The 22,109-nt window shown below is 41.3% G+C and overlaps 1 protein-coding gene across 2 annotated transcripts in view; it reads right to left on the bottom strand.

Moving 5' to 3' along the window:
- Nucleotides 1–5,105: 5,105 nt before the first annotated feature.
- Nucleotides 5,106–22,109, bottom strand: part of PCP4 (Purkinje cell protein 4) — a 52,558-nt gene continuing 35,554 nt past the window's right edge. The window contains exons 1-3 of one of the 2 annotated variants that reach the window (XM_074904008.1): nt 12,441–12,474; nt 8,717–8,764; nt 5,106–7,602 (exon numbers count right to left, since the gene is read on the bottom strand). In XM_074904008.1, coding sequence (XP_074760109.1) covers nt 7,472–7,602; nt 8,717–8,764; nt 12,441–12,474 — 213 coding nt within the window. In that variant the 3' untranslated portion in view covers nt 5,106–7,471. Of the gene's footprint in view, nt 7,603–8,716; nt 8,765–12,440; nt 12,475–22,109 lie in introns of those variants that run through there. The other variant, XM_074904000.1, reaches the window with a different exon arrangement.

Raw genomic sequence — 22,109 nt, 5'->3', positions numbered from 1 at the left:
CTAAGTACAGAAAGTCACTATACTTTGTGTACTTGATGAGGCCAACAGATCATTTCCTCACGCACCCTCCCTCTGTCACATTAGTCATGAAGACTTCAGTGGGAATATTTATGGTGGAAACTGCTACTGAATGTGAGTAATAGTATAGGTTTGGCCTTTGTGAAAGAGCATTAAATCACAACACATTGAGAAGTGGCAAGAGTCCTCAGGCTTATTTCAAGAGCTATTTTTAGATATGGATAGTCAGACTTTTCTTATCAAATAATTAGTCATCACAAATAAAGGCAAGATAACTTTTGAGAATAAAACAGAAAGTCACTGAAACATTTTCTGAGCTTCCAAGAAAGGTTGACTTAGAGATCATTGAAGCCTCTGCACCTGACTATTAATTTAGCAATAGGAAAGGGGAAAGCACAAAAGAAATCTGAACCAATTTCAATCCCTGCCTGATCTGAAGGCCAAAGAACTGCAGATAAAGACATTTACCTGGATTTCTGTATCATCCCCATATTGCAGAGGTGCAGTGGGACTATAAAATTAATAAAGGTGTTTTACAGCAGAGAGGCTCCATATTCAAGGGAAATGATGTTCTGAGTATAAGCCAACAAAATAATGCTGTCACAAAAAATGCCAAAAGCCATGTAAATTTGTGGTAAGGGGATTGTCAGTTGCAAAATAGTCAAGATAATTATGCTGCTGTCCTTGGCACTGGCTATGTTTCATCTGGATGGCTGCATTTCATTTCAGGCACACAGATAAACTGGCAGAGTTCAAAGGAGAATAACAAAAAAAAGATGAAAAGGTTTGGAAAAGGATACCTACGAGATAAGGTTAGGGAAACTGGGTATAGCTGGTATGGAACAAATTAATCTAAATGGCAGGAGGGAGGATTTAGGTTAAATACAAACAAACCTTTGTAGCTTTAAGAAAAATTCAGCCATGGAACAAGCTGCCAAGGAAGGTTTTAGCCTCCCCATCACTGGAGATACTAAGAGGCAGGAGACCATCTGTTATGGAGAGAGTAGGGATTAAAAAAAAAAAGAGAAAAAAAATCACTGCCACAATTTAAGAGTTGAGCTAAATAACCCATTTGTGACTAGACTTTAATGGACTAAAGTGGTATGGCTCCTCTTTTCAGGGTAAGTTCCTAGATCTTTTCACTGTGAAGATTATCTTGGTCATATAAACAAACCCAAGTCAAGTCTGCTGATTTCAGAATGGGAAGGTTATCTGCATTTACAGGAGATAGATGTCTAAATATTAAATTAATATTAATTTAATCCTATCAATAATACCTTCTCCTTTCCATCAGGTTTTGAACATATGTATAGAGCTGGTCTTGAAAAAAGAATATCCCATTTAGGTTAAACCATAATTTAAATCTGAAGTTTCTTGTATCTCTTAGTATTGCAAGTAAACAGTGGGCCAGCCCAGGCCTGTCTAGTGACCTGGGGCTTGTGATAACCACATTCAACAAGATTTCAGATCAGGTCTAAATTGTGGTGAGTGATAAATGTTCAGTAATGGATATAAAGGTGTTTCTGCATTGCCATACTGTTATGGCACTGAGATGACACTGGGCGTGAGCACCTCTTGCAGCCTCACAGCAAACTGATGACTGTCAGGAGACACCTTAGGAAGATTTTTTTTTGCCACAAGGCATCTGTCAGCTTGTGGGTCTTAAGGAAACATTAAGCAACCTAGCCCAAACGGCCTTCAGTGGTGATTCCGCTGAACTGCTGAGACTTTATTTTGGAAGTTTCCACAGTCAGCTGCCAGGCCTAAAATGGGAGCTGGCAGGTAATTACTGGGGGATAGCAGAGGGCACCTCAGACACCTCTCAGCTGCAGAGGCCTCTGGTGATGCTTCCATGAGAGCACCACCACAGCCATGTCCTAAATGCAGGCCATTATACCGCCTGGATGCCTATCACATGCTCTCTCCTCCACACCCCCATCAAGCTTTGGTTTTCATGAAGAAGAAACTGTGACATGCTCCAGACGGTCTTCTGAGGCAGAGGAGCAGGGTCCGTGGCTGTTGGCAAGGCTCGCCGTCTTGCATGGGAATGCCCCCACTCTGCTGCACAGTTCCTGGGGATCCAGTGGTCTTTGGACCGGCATTTGGGGAGCGCCAGGTGGCAGGTAGGATTCACTAGGCTGCAGACTCACCTCCTGGCAGCAGCCAGCTTTGTGCCAAAGAGCCCGTGCTCCTTTGAGGCGTGAGCCCAAAACAGACCAGACACGAGGAGTCAATTACCTGAGCTGAGCCGAAGAGAAATCACCTTCAGATGGCTCAGTGAGTTCTGGCAGCGCTTTCCCTTTTCTCCTTTCCTAGCTGTGCTCCTCTTTTGCCCAGAGAATTCCCTTCCACCCGTCCACCTCCATTGCATACTGCGGCAGATGCTTTCACTGACATATTTTGGCCGCTGTGCTCGGCCGACATACTTTGGAGCGATTTCAAGCAGGCTGCAAGCTGAGGTGCTGCGCCAGGGCTAGAGCAGATGACAGAGCTGCCGCTGACACCCGTTTGGGCATGTTCTGCCACCAGGAATCCAGCAGGGACTCTGCTGCACCTGCTCTGGACCTGCCTGGGGCATCCTGCCCATTTCTTGGGCTCACAGCACAGCATCGAGCTGTGTTGTGTTGCAGCTCGGGTGACTGAGTGCAAATAAGCCAGAGGAGGGAAATGTCACTTGTTTCCATGGGGCCTCTGACATTCATACATATTTGTATAACTAAAAGCTATCTCCGTCCCTCTCTCCTCCCTGGGAGGGACACCAGGATGTGCAGAGGGACAGACCCCTAATGTGGCCAGGGAGACTGCAGGGCACAGTGGGGCTGGCAGCTCCCTGGCGCCAGGACGTGGGAGCTCCAGCCAGGAGCAGGGCAGCCAGGGAGCACCAGGGCAGCTCCAGCCCCAGGGATCAGACACCTCCCTTGGGATGGGCCAAGGCCTGGACATGTGCCCAGGGGTGGGCCCGGCTTGGTGGGGCCATGGCTGGGCAGGGCAGGGCTGTGGGGAGCTGGAGACTGGTCTTGCTGCGGCATCGCTGGGGCAGGGGCTGATGGGCCTGGGGAGCTGATGTGTGGACTCTGGGTAGGGTGGGGGAGCTCCAGGGGGCTGACATGGGCAGGGTGGGGTGGGGTGGTCAGGGCTGTTGATGCCCTCATGGCCCTGACATGACCTTCGTCTCCTCATGGGTCTCAGGGAGCCTTCTGCAAAACTAAGGAGCAAAGAATGGGATTTCTCATGTAGAAAGCACCAACATAAGAATTTGTCACCTCACTTTTCATCATCCCTCTTTTCAGGTGATTTTTAAGAATGTTACACAACATAGATGCTGCTGGTGTTCCACTGGCAACACCCTGCTCCTACGAGAACCAGACATGCCTTCCCACCCTTTTGACTTCTGTCCTTTAACCAGTTGTTTTTCTGCAAGACGACCTGGCCATTTGTTCCCAGACTGCTTAACTTCTCTAAAACACATTCATAAGAGTCCTGTCAAAACTTGAAAATCCAGGTGCACCTGGGTTATTATTACCCACCAGTTTACTCTATCAGCGACCGCCAGCTGATTTGTGAATCGCAGCTGCTGTCAGGCTGGTGTTGATGTATCACAGTTTTATTATGTCGTATCATAGTTTCTCTCGAGCTACCTAATGAAGACAGTCTTTGTAAATGTCTGAATACTCATAGAGCCCTTCCTAAAATCTGTTATTAATTTGTCACCACCTATGGCCCTGGAATTGTGGGCAGCGCGAGCAATGGGTTGAACAAGGCGGCTGCTGTGTGTCTGAGCTCCTCTACAAGATGCGGGTGAACCTCCTCCAGTCCTAGCGATCTGTCGTTACTAATTTTGTCTCTTCTACTGACATTTCAGTTTGACGAAGAGTTCCTCAGGTTGATGTATTACAAACAAGACCTCTGTTGTGGGAGCCTCTGCTCTGAGCATTAATGCAAGATTCATTTCTACTTTCTGCAAGACCTCTGCTTCCCCACAATTTCCCAGTAAGCTACCAGTCTGAGGAGTGTTTGAAAAAAGTTTCATTTCTAACTCTGTACCTTCAGCGAGCCACAGGTTGGCTTTGGATTGTCTTCCTGTGTTTAACTTGACAGACTTCATATCCTTTGCAATTTTCCCCATTTGGGTGTTCTTGTGCTTTCTGATGGTGTTTCTTTACTTGTAATAGTCTCCTTTGCTGTTTACTTTAATGGGTTATTTTACAGTCCAGGCAACGATGCGAACAAAGTATTTCTAAGTCTCAGGCAATTGTTTTGATCATTCAACTGTAGGTTATTCTCTTTTGGGACAATCTGACAGTAATTTGGAGCAAAAGCAGTGTAGATATGTCTGTGAAGGGTGTGGGTGTATGTGGTGGGAGTGATAACCCTGTTTCCTGCAAAATCCACTGCTCTGAGTAATTTTCATGTTACCTACGAGAACTTTTGGTTTATCAGCCCAGATATCCACCTAATTTAAATTTTGCTTTCCATGACTTGGTTACTTCTAGCTAGGTAGTGCCAGTTAACCACAGAGCTCAGTGAGTGTCTGGAAGTTGAAAGACCTATATAATACAGAGAATGTTTAAGTGTCTTCTTTCACCCATCTTAGTGAAGTTTCTGGTTGAATCAAACTCCTTTGCTCACCTCCGCAATATCCAGACCGGTCTTTGAAAAGCATGAGTTACTGGTAAGAAAGGAAATTAAAAACTGCCACCTTGGATATGAACAATGGATCAATGAAAAGCAGGACTCAGGAGCAAGAAAGCTCTCCTCTCCTGGGAACATGAGCTGAATCTGTGATGCAAACACATTTTCATAAAAAGGAAATTGTCTGACAGAGGCAGCCACAATTAATCCAAATTTCATGCCAGTTCACTATTTCCTCATTATGTTTCACTGTATATTAAGACTGTATTTGTAAGATGCACTCTGAACTTCACATTAAAGAATAGCCCTGCTGCTGAAAGAGCCATAATTCATTTACTAACAGCCCTTGTTGCTGTGCTTCAGTAATGTAATCATTTTCTCTGTGTCCCAACCATATGATTATTCCTGTTGTGTAGGAAATTTAAGTCCAAGGAATGTCAGATCAAATATAAAAGCCTAGTGCTTACCCACAGCTTTTATTCAATTAAGTAGCCATTACAGAGCTCACACTATTTCAAATGACATAATGCAGAACACAGATGCAGTCCTTTATTACAGATATATGTTCATCTAAACAAAATGACACCAACACAATCCAAACCCATTACAATTTTTAAATTATTATGCTAAGGTGATTATTATATGGTGAGCAGTCTCTGTGAAAGTCAAGTGGGGAATCCGTGGCCTCCACAAACCACACGTTGAACACAGCAGCAGTGGTATTTGAGGTTTATTTGTGCAGTTCCTAAAAGAGGAGAAACAGTGCTGCTAAAATGTTCTCCTACGGTGAAAGCTCTGAGCTGCAGCTTGGAAAACTCTTCACTTTGCAGGTGACGTGTGGGTAAGTCATGCATAGGGCTGGGACCTGACACAGACAGAGGTGCCTAAGGCAGGGTCTGGGCAGCATTTAGATGTTTATCTCTAAATTAAGATCTAAAAAGCCCTGTCTATTCCCACCCAGTCTTGCCATGCTTACAAAGTACCTCATATCTCACACGTTGTCTCTGCGCATGCCTTCTACACTGCCCACAGGATCTATAAGTCTTCCTCTGCTCGGCATCTTTGAGGGCTCCTCCTAACCAGCACGGTGTCAGAGCTCCTATCATCCATCTTCCGGTTTGGGATCCTCACTAAATTGTTGCCCAGCAAAAGTGCCTTAACCTGCATAAGGCTGAGGGCCTTCCCTTTAGAGGCCTGCAGCCCTTCAGGACTGCTGCTATGGTGGGCTCTCATGGAAGCAGCTGTGTGAGATCCTTCCTTTCCCCCTATTCCTACCCCTTGGTCATAGCTTTCTATTTATATGAGGGGACTAGTGATACACGACTCCTTTGCCCTGGTGATCAGAATACTCTGGAAGGTGGGAGAGAAAGAAATTAATCCCCCCAGGCAGAGCTGGGAATTATACCTGAATATCTCACACCTGAAGGAGACCCGGCTCCAGGCTGTTAAAGTCAGGCAGGCTGTCACCACTCAGCACACCTACCTCTGTCAGCCTGGAGGTGAGGTTCATACTGCTGCCTTGGAGAACCACTGCAAACACCAGTCCTTCAGAAAATGCTTCTGTCTCTGACTTCCCTAGAGATAAAAATGCCTACTGGAACCCCTAAATCTGCTGATGAAGCCAAGAAGAGAATAAGATTTTTTTACTCATCTCTATGTAGTGCGTGTCCCACTTGCTCAATCTAAGTAGCTCCTTTTTCTGAGTACGAAGACCTTGTTTAAACCTTTTCTGAACCACCCTCATGCACTATATGGGTAGCCAATTCCTGATCAGGTCTGAAGCCAGGCAAGTTCCCTACTTTGATCGAGCCTGAAACTGGTCTGTTACTGTTTTACAACAGGGAGAAACCAGAAATATTTCCCAAATTAAGACAGACATTGTTGTGACTGCTTTTTGTCAATCAAAAACTGGGCTAATACAGTGTTAAAGTAAGGGGCTCATTAAAGCTGAATACCGAACAGTGAAAATAGAGATGGGGAGTCTGTTATGATTTACTCATCAAATACTGAAAATATGAACGAGAGGGATGGCATCTAGTTATTTATTACGTAGAGAATAAAAAGCTGCATCAAAAAGAGAGTTTAGAGGGTCAGTTTCTATTTTTACAGGTTAAAAAAATCAACCTACCTAAAGTTTCTGGAATTGGGTTGTGTATTTTCTGCCTGATTTTTATTATTTTTCCATAAGAGTCAATGTGGTCCAAGCTAGGTACTTCTGAACATTATCATGAAAAGAGGAAGGACAGGGACAACTTCCCCACTTAAACCACTTTTATTGGCATAATTGCAAGACAACAATAAACTGCTCACCACTTCCTACACCTCTTCACCTCATGCCAGCTTCTGTCTGCAATTTTTTACTTTCAGCTCATTACGAGAAAACAATTTTATTGTCACATTAGGCTGGCAGCTGGAATTCTCCAAATGAGGTAAGCAGGGCTGAGGTGCGTGCTGTCATCCCTCAGCAAAAACTTGTAACATACAGTGATGTTACATCTCCAAGCTTTACCTGAAAACAGGCATCAGGCCTGGGTTCATTTGTAACACTGTGGCTGCTGGATTAATATGAAAAGACAGATGAAAGCAGACACTTTAATTACTTCACCCTAACTTTTTATTACAACATCAAGTAAAATGGTGTGTTACAGAGGATAATGGGTGTGAAGCATCTGGGATGAAGTCACACACAAGCTCATGGTTTGTTATCTGCCAATGGGTTTTTTTAAATATTGATAACTTCTGTACATGCATCTTTATGTTATTTCTGATTTTCTTGACAAATCATTTCAGGATTACTTTGTTTTAAGCTGTGAGGTAGCTACTAAGACTGGGACCCCGCTTTTTTCTTCTGGAATTTTCTGAACTGGGACTGTATCGCCACAGCCGCCCGCTCTGTCTCTGGCGCATCCATGTCTATGTCAAATTCCTCTTGAACCTTCTTCTGCCCATCTGCTCGAAGAAAACAAAATAAAACATCAATAATAGTTTTTTCAAACAGCGATAATCACTGGACAGCACCGGTGAAAAACCTTCCCCTCTTCCCTTCACAGACACAACTGTAATGATGGGGAGCATATTCAGAAAGAAACCTGGGACCAGTTTCAGCAAACACAGTTGATCAAATCCCCCACCCCTTCCCAACAGCAGTCTGTGACAGCCTGTTGGTAGCTAGGCACTGAGAAGCGACATCCAAATGGTGCTTGGCAGTCACCAAGCATCACCCTGATGTCTGAGCAAGTCCCCTCTTGCCCCAGGGAGCTAAAAATGTGGGGCAGAGGGACCCTCCTGTGACACCCTGTAGCTAGAAATTATTCAGTCACCATGTTTACTATAAAACAAAGGCACCTTAAAGTATTTTAAATTAGGGATTAAGACCCTGTTCTTATCAGGGTTTTAATCAGGGTCCTCCATTAGAGGAAGAGATAATACTTCCTAAGGCAAATTTCCAACCTCTTCACTTGTTTCCTACCTCATCTCTTTCAGCATGTACTGCTCTTCCCCTTTGAATCATTTATGCTCAATCTTTCTGCCACTGTGCTGCTTCTCTCATTCTCTCTGTGCGCCGTTGTTGCCTTTCAGCCTTAATCCTTGGCTCTTTGCCTTTCTTTATTCCCAGTCCTCAGCTTTTAGTTCAACTGCATTCAGCCTCCACGTGGACAACCCAGCTGATTTTGCTGAATTTTGTTTCATCCACCTACATGTTAAAAGTGCAGCCCTGAGAAAACTCCTGCCATCTTTGCAAAAATAACCCTAATCTGCCTGGACTAACAAAGTGACAACGCACATTCACTCCGCTGACCTCGTCGTAACACTGTTTCTCCTCTCAAACTTGTTTGTTAAACTCACTTACATAATTGTTGTGTCCCAGTCCTGCAGTGAATATCATGCCAGGAGTCTGCAGCTCTACTTAAAAGCTCTACTTAAAACAGCTGTGAGAATTCACCCATTTTAAACCACTTTGGTTTGTATTCTTGAGATTAATACCTCTGGGATGCTCATCTCCAAGTACTGTTAATGCACTTCAAGGGAAAGACTTTCAATGTAGTATTAAAATGAAAAGAAACTCATTCCCCACTCTGTCTCTCCTTCCCACTAGAAACAGGGACACCATTTCATTATTTTAGCGTGAGTCTTCATATTTCTTGCCTTCTTATTCTTATTCAGAACTCAAGCTTTCTGTCCATTTTCTATGACCAAAATCCACTCTAAACTGAGCAAATATTTAAAGGGAAGGTTTTGACGTATTTCACACTGATTTTAACTAAAATAACCAAATAAACGCAGCTATGTTAACATAAAAGAAATGTTCACTTCATATTTTGTTTTGCTTAGAAGAACATTTAAGAAGATGAAAATGTAAGATGAAAGAGAATGTCTGGAGGGGAAGAATAGCTTGAGAGCTTACCAAAACTTTGATTATACAGTATAATGAAAATTTAGGTTGTCAAAAAGTAAATTTATGGAAGAAAATGAATCATACCAACATTACATCACACACTTCCACAGCCATTAAATCTGCAAGAATCTGCACAGTTAGTGTAACTATAGAAGCAACACAACCACCTTAAGTTCAGAAATACAATTATTGCCTTATTTTTCATGGGGAAGGGGGGGTGAAGGTTGGAAATTACTTCCTTATGCTCTCAAGTTGTTGACACAGCCAAGGAGACAGGAGACAACTGAAGTCTCCCATTAAAGCCATGTTATATTCTGAAATTTAGAGTGGCTTGTTAAAGAAACAGACATTTCGGTACCAGTTCCTAAACTATAGTAACTATAACACAACAACACTTTGTGAAAATTTTCCTATTGCCAGATACCATTTTCTCCACGTTTCTGTGTACACAGCAGAGAAATGGACATTACTTTTTAAAATCAAATTTCAAAAGGAATTATTATCTTCACAATGACTTACTACACTTTGTTGGTATTTAGAGGGGTTGGGTTTGATTTGGTATTTATAGGTTAAAGGGAACTAAGACAAGAATTTACAACATTTTATATGGAAACAAACCAAAAAAGGATTTTAAATCATCCTGTAAAAAACTAAGAATTTTCAAACAGAACATGTAAATATGGACTTTTCATTTGAAATTTTTGAGAGCCTGATCAGCTAGCTAGCTCTAGCAGCAACCACTCTGTGGTATCAGTAATAGGAAAATAAAAATTGGTTAACTTGTCCCTGTGTCAGAATCTCTCCTCTATTAATAGGGTCCTATTAACTTATTCTAAAGACAAGAGTATCACTTACGGAGAAATACTCTTATTTCTTATGGAGAAATATTTTATCAAAATGTTTATACTTGTAATAAGCATTTAATCAGTTTTGACATTGATGAGACTAATGTCTTCTCACTGCTTGATGATTTTAATTTCTGTTGTAGCATTCTGAGTTTTAGGATCCTCCCTAGCCACTCACTAGATACAACTGTCAGTCTTGGCAGTAGAAAACGAAAGTGGAGTTTATGCATCAATTTTAGCTTTTCAGTATATAAATTACTCTCCCTTGGAAGTGTCAATAGGGAAAGCCAGATGGATGGATGAGTAGACACAACTGGTTTCATACCTCTTGATGAACTCTGGCTTGTGCAACTCATTTCCTACTGCAACCAAGTCTTAGCAGTATTTAACCTGCGGTACTGACTCAGCAATCTTACATTAAGATTTAATAGACTTAAGAAAGCATTTAATATAATTTTTCTCTAGAATTTCCAAGCCAGTTAATCTTTACTTGATATGAATCATCATCACTGCCTTAAAATCAATTGTACTACAATAATTTACCATACATGAAGATCTACAATAATTTACCGTATCTTAAAATCTACCTGACTTCCTTTTATTTTTTGACCCATTCTCATTGAAAACAAAACCAAAATTCCTTATGAACTCTTTCTCTATTTCACTTTTTTCCCCATGCCTAAGGAGAAATGGTAGGATGAAAAGTTTTCAGCCATGACTTAAACTTGTAGATTAAGAAATTATAAGTGTTCAAAAGGGCCAAGACATTTAATGGGCAATGAAATTAACTGTTAGCTTACAGATGGTATAGAAATATTTATATGCTGATTACACAAATATACATAATATACATTATAAAACAACATGTATATCATCTATAGAAAATGTATGACATACCTGTGCTTTCTTTCTCCTTTTCTCTTTCTATATACATGTATGGTATATCCACATTTGAATATATAGTGAATATATATAGAAATACACAGGCATATTTGCTTAATAAGATTTAAGTCCTGTTTAAACTAAAAAGAGCTGGATGGGGTATTTCCTAAACTTTGGGAATGGATTTTCTTGGAGTTCTCCCCAAAACATTTTCTATTGATGACTGTCACAACACAGATACTTTAACAGATGGATTGTCAATCTGGAGAGAGAATTAAGTGGTGTGCCTTCTCTGGCTTTTTCTATGCTAAGGGAAAAAGAGTTTAGCTTTTACCTTGAATTGCTTTACTAAAAGTTGCCTCATGATTTAAAATATATAACACCCCACTAACCACACTGGTTTTGTTTCACTGGTTAGTTAGGAGTTAAGAGCATGAGTTCTAACACCACCACCACCAGCCCCTCCCATGGCAGGGGAGTTGGAACTAGGTGTTCTTTACGGTTCCTTCCAACTCAAACCATTCTACCATTCTGTGAATTAACAACTGACCCAATTACAGTGAAGACCCAGCCTGGGCTTGGGATCTGCACAGACTAGAGATGACCTCACTGCACGGAGTGACTGAAAGCCTTTTTGCACCCTTCCTACTATGTATGCAACTATGCCACACTAGCTTTTACCTGTCACTAGTTGTTGCTCTATCTCAAACATGAAGGCTATTAAGTTTGAACGCTCAAATCATTAAATTTATGCAGAGAACTGAAAGCAAGCCCATAGAAACGTCCCTCTTTCTTTCACTGTCTCCCACTCCTAGCATTCCATTCACAAGGGATCACTAGCTTGGAAGTGGTCTGAAAACCCAGGGAGTTTTCACTCTCAGCAGGCCAGAGCATAGACAAGCACTTGCAGAAGTTTTACTCTCGAACTTGCTTTTTTCATTCCTACCAGTGGGGGCCAACAATTCTGTCTGATAACAGGCCACCCTTTTCTAAGCCATCTTTATGTAGCAATAAAGGTAGATCTGGATTCCCTCCCCAGCCTTTCACACATACACTTTTGTCAATATATACACTTTCTAGACTATGAGCAGATTTCTTCCACATGGATATCTGAGGATCCCTGGACTACCACAGGTACAGATGAGGAAACTAGGAGGAACAAGACTGTTGTCAGTACACTTCAATTCACAAGCTACTTGTGATTTTGAGGGATTCAGAAATCAAAAAGGGTTGATAAGCACTGGCCTGCGCTTTCTACGGGGATTTAGTTTCATTACCACCATAAAAAATAAACTCCCTAACCTTTCTCACTCCACTCAGTTATTTGAAGGCTTTCCCTGTAAGATTTCTTCATACTTAGTCCAAATTCCCTTTCCTAGATAATGATTCTCACTCTTCTGAACACGTCATGACAAGCCGGAGGAGTCAGTACATGTCTGTGCTGGGTTCTGATCACCACCAACACTGATGGATTGGCCATAGCAGAAGTTAAGCATCTGATGAGTTTTTCAAAATCATGTGTTTAATGTGGATTGATTCTGGCCACATGTCAATTCAGGCAAATCTGACTTGCGGTGGAACAAACTCATTGGAGCACATCAGCTGCTGATCAACCAGTCTGGTGCTACAGATTACTTCTGCAGGACTAAAGACAGACAACTTGCAGAGTGCAGATTTTACTTCAGTATATACAATAGTCATCCCAGCAGGAGAGCCTGAAACAACATCTAATTAGCTGTTTTCCAAATCTAATATGCTGAAAGCTCATTTCACATCGTTGCAATTGAAAAAGATCTATTTATTCCATTTCCAGATGAAACATTAGAATGCTGTCTCCATAACCTGCTACAGTGCTTTGTAATCCATTGCAAATGCTGGATGGATAATGAAGCTGTCTGTAACAAGGAAAACAATCAAATCTTACACACAAATCTTGCCCGGCAAACTCTCAAGAAATGTAGTGCAAGTGTAATTATTCACAAATATGCTTTCAGCTATTTCTTCCATTTACTCTTCAGCTATAAAGTAAAATAAATTGTGACAACACTGGAAAAAGAAAACACTGCTTATTCCACGTGGGCCAAAAGCCTAAAGCAGTCTTTTGCGACCTCTGAACACAGGCTGAAAAGCCTGGTCTTTCCTAAAAGTGTTCAGGGAAGGGCAAAAGCTGCAGGGATGGCCTTGGGGGAAAAGAAAACTCACTCTTTATTCTCAGAATTTCTCCATCCTCCAGATGAAATAGAGATTGCTTGTCACCTTCTGGAAAAACATTCAGCATGAAAAATTGCATGGGCTGGAGCCTCTAACTGGCATTTCATGCCTTAAGTGCTATCCTCCGCCCCTGCTCACCCGGCCCACATCCAACAGGAATTACGGGACTATACTGAAGATGGAATATACTCATAAAAATACTGCATTTTTCAGGGGCTAAACCACAGCATTTGCAAAAAGACTAGATGAAGTGTGGGACAGAATCACAGTGCCCTATAACACGCCTGAAGCGGTATTTTGCCTCAGGCAGGATCATTACCTCCCACTGCTCAAAAGATTATTCAAGCTGTGACAATCTTTATGCTACTCTGATCCCAAGCTATTACACCAGTCTGTCCAATGAGGCAGAACAGACCCTAATTAAAGAGGACCAAAATGGGCAGGAATCTCACGGATGTTGACATTCATGTAGAGCATTATCTTTATCTTTATGTGATGGGAAGAGTCATTTTATCAGACTAGACTCCACAAAGCAACCAGACAGCTAGAGAAAACATATGGGTGCTTAGATGTATGGAGGCCAGATTTAACTCCTTACAAGTACCAGTTTTGAAAGCCAAGAGTCAATGTGGCCATTCTTCCCCCTCTGTATTCAGCTGAGGTGTGAGGAAGTAAAAGACAGGGTGTCATCTTCTGTGGGAGTCAATCTAGCCTTTTCCTTCTGCACAAGATGAGGAAATATAACATCATAACTGACTTTATGGCTGAAGAAAGGAGACAGTCTGCTTCTCAATAATAAGTGCCAGGGCCACATTACCCAGGAGGCTGGCTTTGACCCTTTGTTTTGGTCACCCTGCTGCTCCCCAGCAGACTCTTACTTCACAGGGCAGCTGAAAAGATGGCAATGTTGGGGGAGCGGACGTTGCCCAAGCCCAAGAGAAGAAAGGAAGATAGTACTGGTGTGCAGAAGAGAGCCTTGATCTAACCTTGCCTCCTCTTATTTATTTCCCAGACTTTTTTTTTTCTGAATAAAATGTCAAGTAGAGGCCTCCCTGAGATCATCAGCTCAGTAGCTCCAGTTTATTGATTTCTGTGGTATCAGGAACAAACACGTCCCAGGGCCTTGAGCATTGCACTGGTTTTGCGACCTCGCTAGTTTAGTGTATACAGCTTGCAACTGTGGTCTGGGGAGACAAGGCTGTTCTGAGGACTTTGCCTCAGCACCCCTCCAGTGGTGGGATGATCCAGAGAGAATTATTTTTATGAGTAGCCTGCTTGTTATAGCCCAGGGAGCTGATGAAAGCTCATTAGCATGGTAACTATGCATGTTGAGGGATGGAGCTCCATGATACTGCTGGTGTGATGCAATATTCTCATTGCCTAGACTGCCCTTACTACATCAGGATGTTACTGGCCTTTCTGTTAGCTCTGTCTGCCTCCTGAGTTACTGTCTAGGCGCAAACCTCTTGGAGATTACTTTTTTCACATGCATGTTCCTGATGTCACAACACAACATTCTATTAAATTTTGGTCTAACTTTCCTAGATTGATAGAGTAATTTAAAGGCATTGGCTCTTGTGATATTACCTGCTAATCTCCAGTTTGGTGGTCATCTGCAAAAGACCTGAATCCCTGGAAGTCTTGTAATTACTTGCTTTACCAATGTGCTGGTATAATCCTAACACAGTACCAGCCAGCCCTTTGTGGAATTACCTCAGTGTGACAGTCTTGTGGCCCCATCGCCTACTCAGACACAAGAGGCACAGTCACTTCAGTCCTATGAGCAGCAACCATGGGACTATGCAAGACAGAAATTCTGTCTTCTTCCCATGCATATCTACACAATGGGTTATCACTATCTGACTGTTATATAGAAAATCCAACTACTTCACTTTTACGGGCACAGTTTTTCTTTAATTAGCTCAAGAATAAACTAATAATTTTCCTTCCTACTCATTAAAAATGCTGTAGGATGACATACTAATTTTGTGACAAGGACTACATCACTACATTTGTTCTTGTTTCTTCATAATGAACTCGGACATTTAAGGGCCACCTTTCAAATTCACTGGCTGCCTGTCCTGTTTGAGTGTCAACAATGGGGGGTTTATGTAAGGGTGTTCATTTTCCACGGTCAGTTATTTGAAGATGGTAGGTGCTGGAGAAGTGCAATGTCCACACAGCAACCATCTCTGAAACTGAAGAGCAAACCCTGGAGCCCAGTAGTCTCCTGTGACTTCAAAAACACAGTGTGAAGGGAAATAAAGGTTATTGTTAGTGATCAGATTAAATATAACAGCTATTCTTATCTGAACTACACCAAATGGCCCCTTAGTAGCACTCAAAGCAAACCAGAAAAGAATTAACATCATCTTATTAGACTGTAAATTACAATTTGGTATAAAGAAGACAACTTCATTAGGCAACCAGAATCCTTTCTTCTTCAAATTGACCTTTATTTTTTAATGCAGTGTTATCTCAAATTTGAAAAATTAGTTTTGCTGTAGAAAATAGAGGTTGTTCTTTTACAATTTAAAAAATGTTATTTCAGCATGAGGCTTTTGAAGTGTCTGATTCATCTTTTTTTTTCCTAGTTGTAATAACATTGGAGAGCAGCAATACTATTTCTGACATAAGATAAACAAAGAAGCACAAAACTATTTATATTGGGATAATGTATAATGAAACAGAAAGGAATAGTAATAAAATTCAGTTTACAAAAATTATATTTTCAACTAATTCATAGCCAGCTACAGATGAATTAGTTTTGCCCAACAATTAATAGAAGAAAATACTATTTTTTTTAAATGCTAATACTATTTAAGCAATCATTCCTCATCTCCAAAATAGTTAATGTATCACTTACAGACTTTTAAAATGGTTTACAAATGTATAACTGATGCATAGACTTGTGTGTTAACAGGTATCTACGAGGTATTCTGGGCACAAAACTAGAGGCCATAATTCATATCCCCATGTAGAGATCAAACTTTGCAGAAGTTTAACAAGGAACACAGCAAATTAACATGGCCATCAGCTATATAATTTCATCTCTTACTAGCTAAATCTGTACCTGAGAAGTGCTAGAGTGACTGGCAAAAAAGTGGAAGCCTCTGGGAGCTCAAAGGAAATGGTGCTGGGATCAAGAGCTGGCATAGTGAGGTCCCTCTGTCTCTGCAGACCAATGCCCCACCAGCAGAAATAATACAGTCCTAAATCCTCTCCTCCAGGAGACAGTGCCATGATCCTCCTCACAAATTCAGTCCAAAGTTATGGGAGTCTCTTTCTGCAGCTACATGCATGTGATCTCCAATGTCCCAGCCAAATTTTAAATGGGAATCAGTATGATGTGTTTTTAATTTCCTGTGCAATTTCCAGTTCTCACTTCCTTAGTAAACACTGTGCCTTTAAATAGCTTTGCTGTTCAACTATGGCAAGAGCTGCATTTCAGCTATGCATGAAGCAAGCCACCGTCTTGACTCACTAGTCAACTGCTTGATTAATATATGATCAGTTACTTTCCTATTATGGTAGCATTCAGGCACTCCAAGCCATAGATAGGAACCCTAATGTGGTTACAAATGCAGAACAATAAATTCTCCCCCTTCCACCGCCCCTTAGTACTATGACCTTTGCCACAGCGTCTTCTGTTATTTTGAACTTGATTGCTGAACTTCCTCAAGGCTACCTCCTAGGCCGTGGCTACACCAGGACAGTACCCAAGGCCACAATAGGCTCAGGCGCCATCCACAGCTTCTCTAGAGCATGTAATAGTGGAGTTGCTGGCATGGCTGGGCTGTTTCCAGCACTGCCAGGCTACTGGGGCTGCATAACATAGCCAGGACCCTACCTTGCAGACAGGGTAAATGAGAACACCATGGGTTCATGGGTTTTTGAGGGAGAGTTCAGCCCTATTGACTCAAGCCATGCTGTGCCACTTTACATCAAAGTCAGAGAAAAGGCTCTAGCACATTTTACTTTCTAATAGAGATGTAGCCGCCAGCACTTCAAAACACTCTGTAGCTCAAGACTGTGAGGGAACTGACTCAAAATGAGTTGGCACTTGCTATTAATTGTGTGATGACCAACAGTACCTGAGAGCCCTTGCAAGGAAAACATGTAAGAGGTGTTCATCTTCCAACGCAGTACTGCCTCCCTTCTGTCACGCAATGGCTTTGCTTTCCAGGAATGCTCCCCCCCCACATTTGCAGTTCCTAAGAGTAGCTAGGGAATAAACTCAGAGAAACGGCAGTGATCACAATATGCCACACAGAAGTAGCAGAAAAGGGGGCTCAAATTCATGCACTGCCAAAGTGAGATGAGCTGGGGAAGATAGCATAGGTTACAGAGGAAAACCTGTCAATCAGAAAAAGGAGAGGAGTCAATCAAAAGAACTGTGATATGGAGTCAGAAAGTGTTTCTTTGACACACAAAATTAAGAATATAAAGACTGAGATCTTGCCCTGCTCATCTTCAAAATGGAAAATAAGGGCAGTTTCTAGGCATCATTGTATACCAGCAGATCTCTGTTAGCATAAGTTTTCACAGTAACTTTAATAAAAACTGTTATAGTAGAGCTTGGAAAGTCACAGCAAGAAGATATTCTCCTCTTGTAAAATCCATAACCTGGTTTTAATTACAAAGTATTTAACCACATACTCAACAGTGGACAGTATAAGGTATAGGAACCGAGCTTTGCCATTCAACATTACACTCCTAAGCAAAAGAGGAATTTCAGTATCTGCTATGTCTTACAATGTGGTATCAAAAAACGCCTTGTAAATAAGATTATCTGTAAGAATCATTTACTTTACTGCATAAATTAAGTACAATGAACAACTTAAATTATGTCCAAACACTGCAACCTTTATTTGCATGAATATGCGCACTGTTCTGTGCTGGTAATAGGATAATTACTTTGGCACAATCCCATCATGAAAAAGCCATTGTTTTAATACAGGTATGTACCATGGGTTTTTAACATCTTACACTATAGCCCAGCTTGGGGGTGCTTGTGGAGGCAACTGGGTTATTCTCAAAGCCTTGCATATACCAGTGGAGCTTGTAAGGTTAAAAATGCCCAAGGAAGCATCTGGAGTCCTTTGGAGACAGAAGAAAATTGTCACAGGGTACCGGATCCAGCCCACAGGCTGAGCTGAACAATCATGCTCCAAGAGATCCTTTTGAGAATGTATTTGACAAAATAACGCTTACCACCCCTCCACAAAACCAAACGCATCCCATCAGTAGAGGTCCAGAGATGCAACGGATCTGAAACCTAGGCTTCTGGAGCAGCTCCAAGGTAGTTCAGTCACAGTCTGAGCAAAGACCAGCATACTCTGATAGACATCGATTTACCATGAGACTTGGCCTGCCAGTAGATCTTACATGGTCCTGCATCAACTGGCTTTGTGACTTCTGCTCCAGCATCCACAAGTGCAACCAGATGCAGTACTGGATTGAGGCAGTCTGGCCAGTGGCTTTACTGAATGTTCTGTATAGTGAAATTCTCTCAAAAAAGGTACAAAATTTTAACATTTCTGACTCCTGAAAGCAGTTACCCAGCTGTACTTTTCCACCACACAGCAAAGAAACTCTGCTGCAGGAGGGTTCTAGGAAATTTCCACTGTTTTCTTTTGCTTGGGGTGTTTTCTGAACAGTCTCCTTTGAACACAAAGAGCCACACTATATGTTTATTTTCCCTGAAGGCTGCTTTGCTTAACTTCCTTAGCAAGAAAGGCACCTCAGGAGAATGCATGATAACACTGAAATAGAAGTAAGAGGGAAATAAAGATCCTGTGGCAACATGGCTCTGAAAGGAATTACATGCTGGAGGGTGTTGTCAGTGTATTCCAGGCTGCCTCGCCCAATAGCCATTTGGAGGGCCATGTTACATGTTGTGCAGAAGCTCATTAGGCCAAACATTTAAAAACGGGATTCTAGATAAAAAGCTCTAATTTCTGAGAAAAATTCACCTAACCTAACTTGCAGGCATTTACATCAGAGCTCAGCAGCAGCTCACTTTAGAAAGAAATCTACCAACCAGCAGAGAAAAACAGGTACTCTGAGGGTACAGTTCATCAGACCTACTACAGGTAGACATTTTACGATAGCATGAATCTCACCCTTGAATCCCCTTCCTGTATTGGCTAGTTCTCTATTAGCTATAAGGGAGCTCAGGTTGACTAGTTCAGATGTAGATATTGATATTTAATCAAATGAGTAACATTCCCTGACCCTGAGTGGTGCCTGAACTACAGATTGCAGTATTTCTTATGATCACACTCATCTGCTATTTAATGAGAAATTCTTTTTCATCAAATAAAATATTTAGCCCTTATGAAAGGTACTACACTGAAACTGTAACAGCTGAGAAAACCTATTTGTGTCAGAAAAAAAGAAAATAAGAGGCACACCTCCTCACACTACTCCATGTGCTTCCATCCCATTGCTAGCAAGGAGAGAACAGCTCACTTTCAACAGAGGGTCAAAATGAACATTTGTTCCCTCTGCTGAGATTGCCAGTGAAGCTGCCAGTTGTGCAGCTGATCTGGATTCTCTCATATTGCCTCAGGAGCTGACTCAACAGTCTGCATACATTTCTTTTTTATAGATCTATAGTTGAACAGACAAAAAACCTGCAACAGCACCTCTTGCTATTCTTCCAGTTTATTTCAAGGATATTGAATTTTTATGCATATATGTGTACCTGCTTGCTATGGAGAGACTATTCCATGCTCAAAACCCTTTTTAAGTGTACACCAGTAAGACTTCTTATATTTCCCTAATAAGGGATTACAGTTAACACCACAACAAATGCTTCATATGAAAAAGTAGGCAAATGACAGTTGCTGTGAGAACTATAATTGAATGTGCAAGCTACTGCAAACACTGGATCTCTACTCTGCTATTTAGTTAATAATGAGCCAGGTGATGACTGCTGACATTCTGCTGAAGAGTGGAGCTGCTCAAAGGAACCTTGTTACACCTTACACCTGTGTCAAGGGTAGCCATTACTTGCCCGCAAGACTAAGACTACATAAAGGAGAAGAAATAAAATAGGTGAGTCAGATGTTCTGGAGGAGACAAGTACCTTTTAAAAGCTATTGCTAGCTGTGCTTCTTGTTGCTGATCCAAGCCAAGGAAGGCCCCCACTGACATGAGATTATAGTCTGCATGAAATGCACAGAAACACACAGTGACCACCTCCTAGTATAGTTCCCCAGCATTAATCCCCTCCCCTTCCTTCCTGGGCCTTGTGCATCACTGGTGGGTAAGGAGGTGGCATGGCTTCCACACTGAAATCTTAGCTGATGTGCACTTAATAAAGAATTACAATTTTACAGGGCAATATATACACACATTCATTAAATGTCAAAACACACAAGTTTCAGCATCCCTTAATGGAAGAAGTACAACCCCACCCATATATCCTTTTGATCTTCTTTTCTTTCCCCTCCTCTAGAATAAAAACTGATGCTAAGGTTAATATGATGATTGGCTCTGAGACAGAACATGAGCATAGCTCTGCTCTTCCACAAATTTCCTCTCACTGAGTAATAGAAAAAACCTTATTGGCACCTAGGACAATTTACTATTTAGCATAAGGCATTAAAAAATGGCAGCGGAGAGATTCTCTAAAAGATCGGGGAATGAATCCAGAGGGCAAGGTGTCCTTCTCAGCAGCTTGTTCATTACTTATAGACAGTTACTGTATTGTGAGGCTAAAGCCTGGAATTCTAACAAGTCAATACCAAAGCTCTGTGGGATTTCTCATCCCTGACTTTAGCATCTGTGTTTATTGAGTGAGGACTTATGGTATAGGGTAATGTAATTTTCCAAGCCTTTTCAAAGTAGCAGAGATTAATGAGCAAGGTCAGGCACCAAAGGCACTAGACAGTACTTCATGCTTCTACCTTTTTTTCCCCCCTTTCCCTCCACTCTTATCAAAAATACAAAATTCCAAACCTTCTAGGTTCCAGGCACTCAGCAATATCCTCTTTTGAATTTGATGCTATTTCAGATAAAGGATGGAAGGGTTGTTCTCCCATAAAAATGCAGTTACATGTTCTGAGAAGCATCTGACAAGCATCCAACTGAAGAATAGATCATTAAGGCTGGGTTGCAGTGGACTTATTCTCAGGTGTGTAGCAAGAAGCATCCCCCTTTTTATAGCCTATGGATTAATCACACCTACGTATCTTTTTTTTTAAATGTTGGTAAAAGCAAGCATGGTTTTCCAATAAAGTCCCAGTGAAAGGAGAAAGTAGGCCCATAGTCCTAGCATATATATATATATCAGGTGATTATAGAAAAGGGAAGGGAAAGTGGTCTCTTTATCCTAACAGATAGTGCTTTTAAACCCACACAGTACGCTGAGGACACAAAGAAAGGTTATACATGCTTGAAGTGCAGTGCATTTCTGAGCTGCCTATGAAAGTGATGGCTAGCTAGCACAATGAACCACAAAGTTAAAAAAATTCTTTGTTATAAGTTTATGATAAATGTTTTATATGCTGGGAGATTCATAAGGCCTCCCTGAAACTTGGTCTTGGAGTGGTTTGCTTTTAAATATAAAATGTTTTAAATATAAAACATGCAAAAATATTTTAAAACAAACAAAAAATGCTTTATTGATGTGAGGCTGTCTGGAATAAAAGAAAGGTTCCTATTGATGCTATCCTTGTTTTCACCTCACTAAGTTTTCACCTGGCACCTTTTAACATCTGCTATTTAAAAACAGCTTTATCAGCTAAATCAATGCCTGCCCTTCCTAAGTGCTTCAATTGCAATTAGAGAGTTATTAAACCCCGTGCCAGATAGTCTAGTTGACATGAAAAATCTGAGACCAGAGAATAAAGGTTTCCCTCCTGATTGTTGTATGTTTATTGCACACAGAAAGCTATCTTAGAAGAATATTAAGGCTGTAGAGCATGAAAAAGTCAGTAAACAACAAAGCTATACCAGTACCATCATGCAATTAATTCAGTTAATTTCACATAGACAACTTCAATTCCAGAAAAGCATGTTTCAAATACTTGACTTTGCAACCTTCATAGTCTTAGGAGCATGTTGTATTTCCTAGATTTAAAGAAAAAAATACTATTCTGCTGCAACATATGGAC

This window comes from Athene noctua, chromosome 1 (genome assembly GCF_965140245.1).
Source record: "Athene noctua chromosome 1, bAthNoc1.hap1.1, whole genome shotgun sequence".
NCBI lineage: Eukaryota > Metazoa > Chordata > Aves > Strigiformes > Strigidae > Athene > Athene noctua.
The sequence above is the reverse complement of the archived record's forward strand: the minus strand, read 5'-3'. Positions and strand labels throughout refer to the sequence as shown.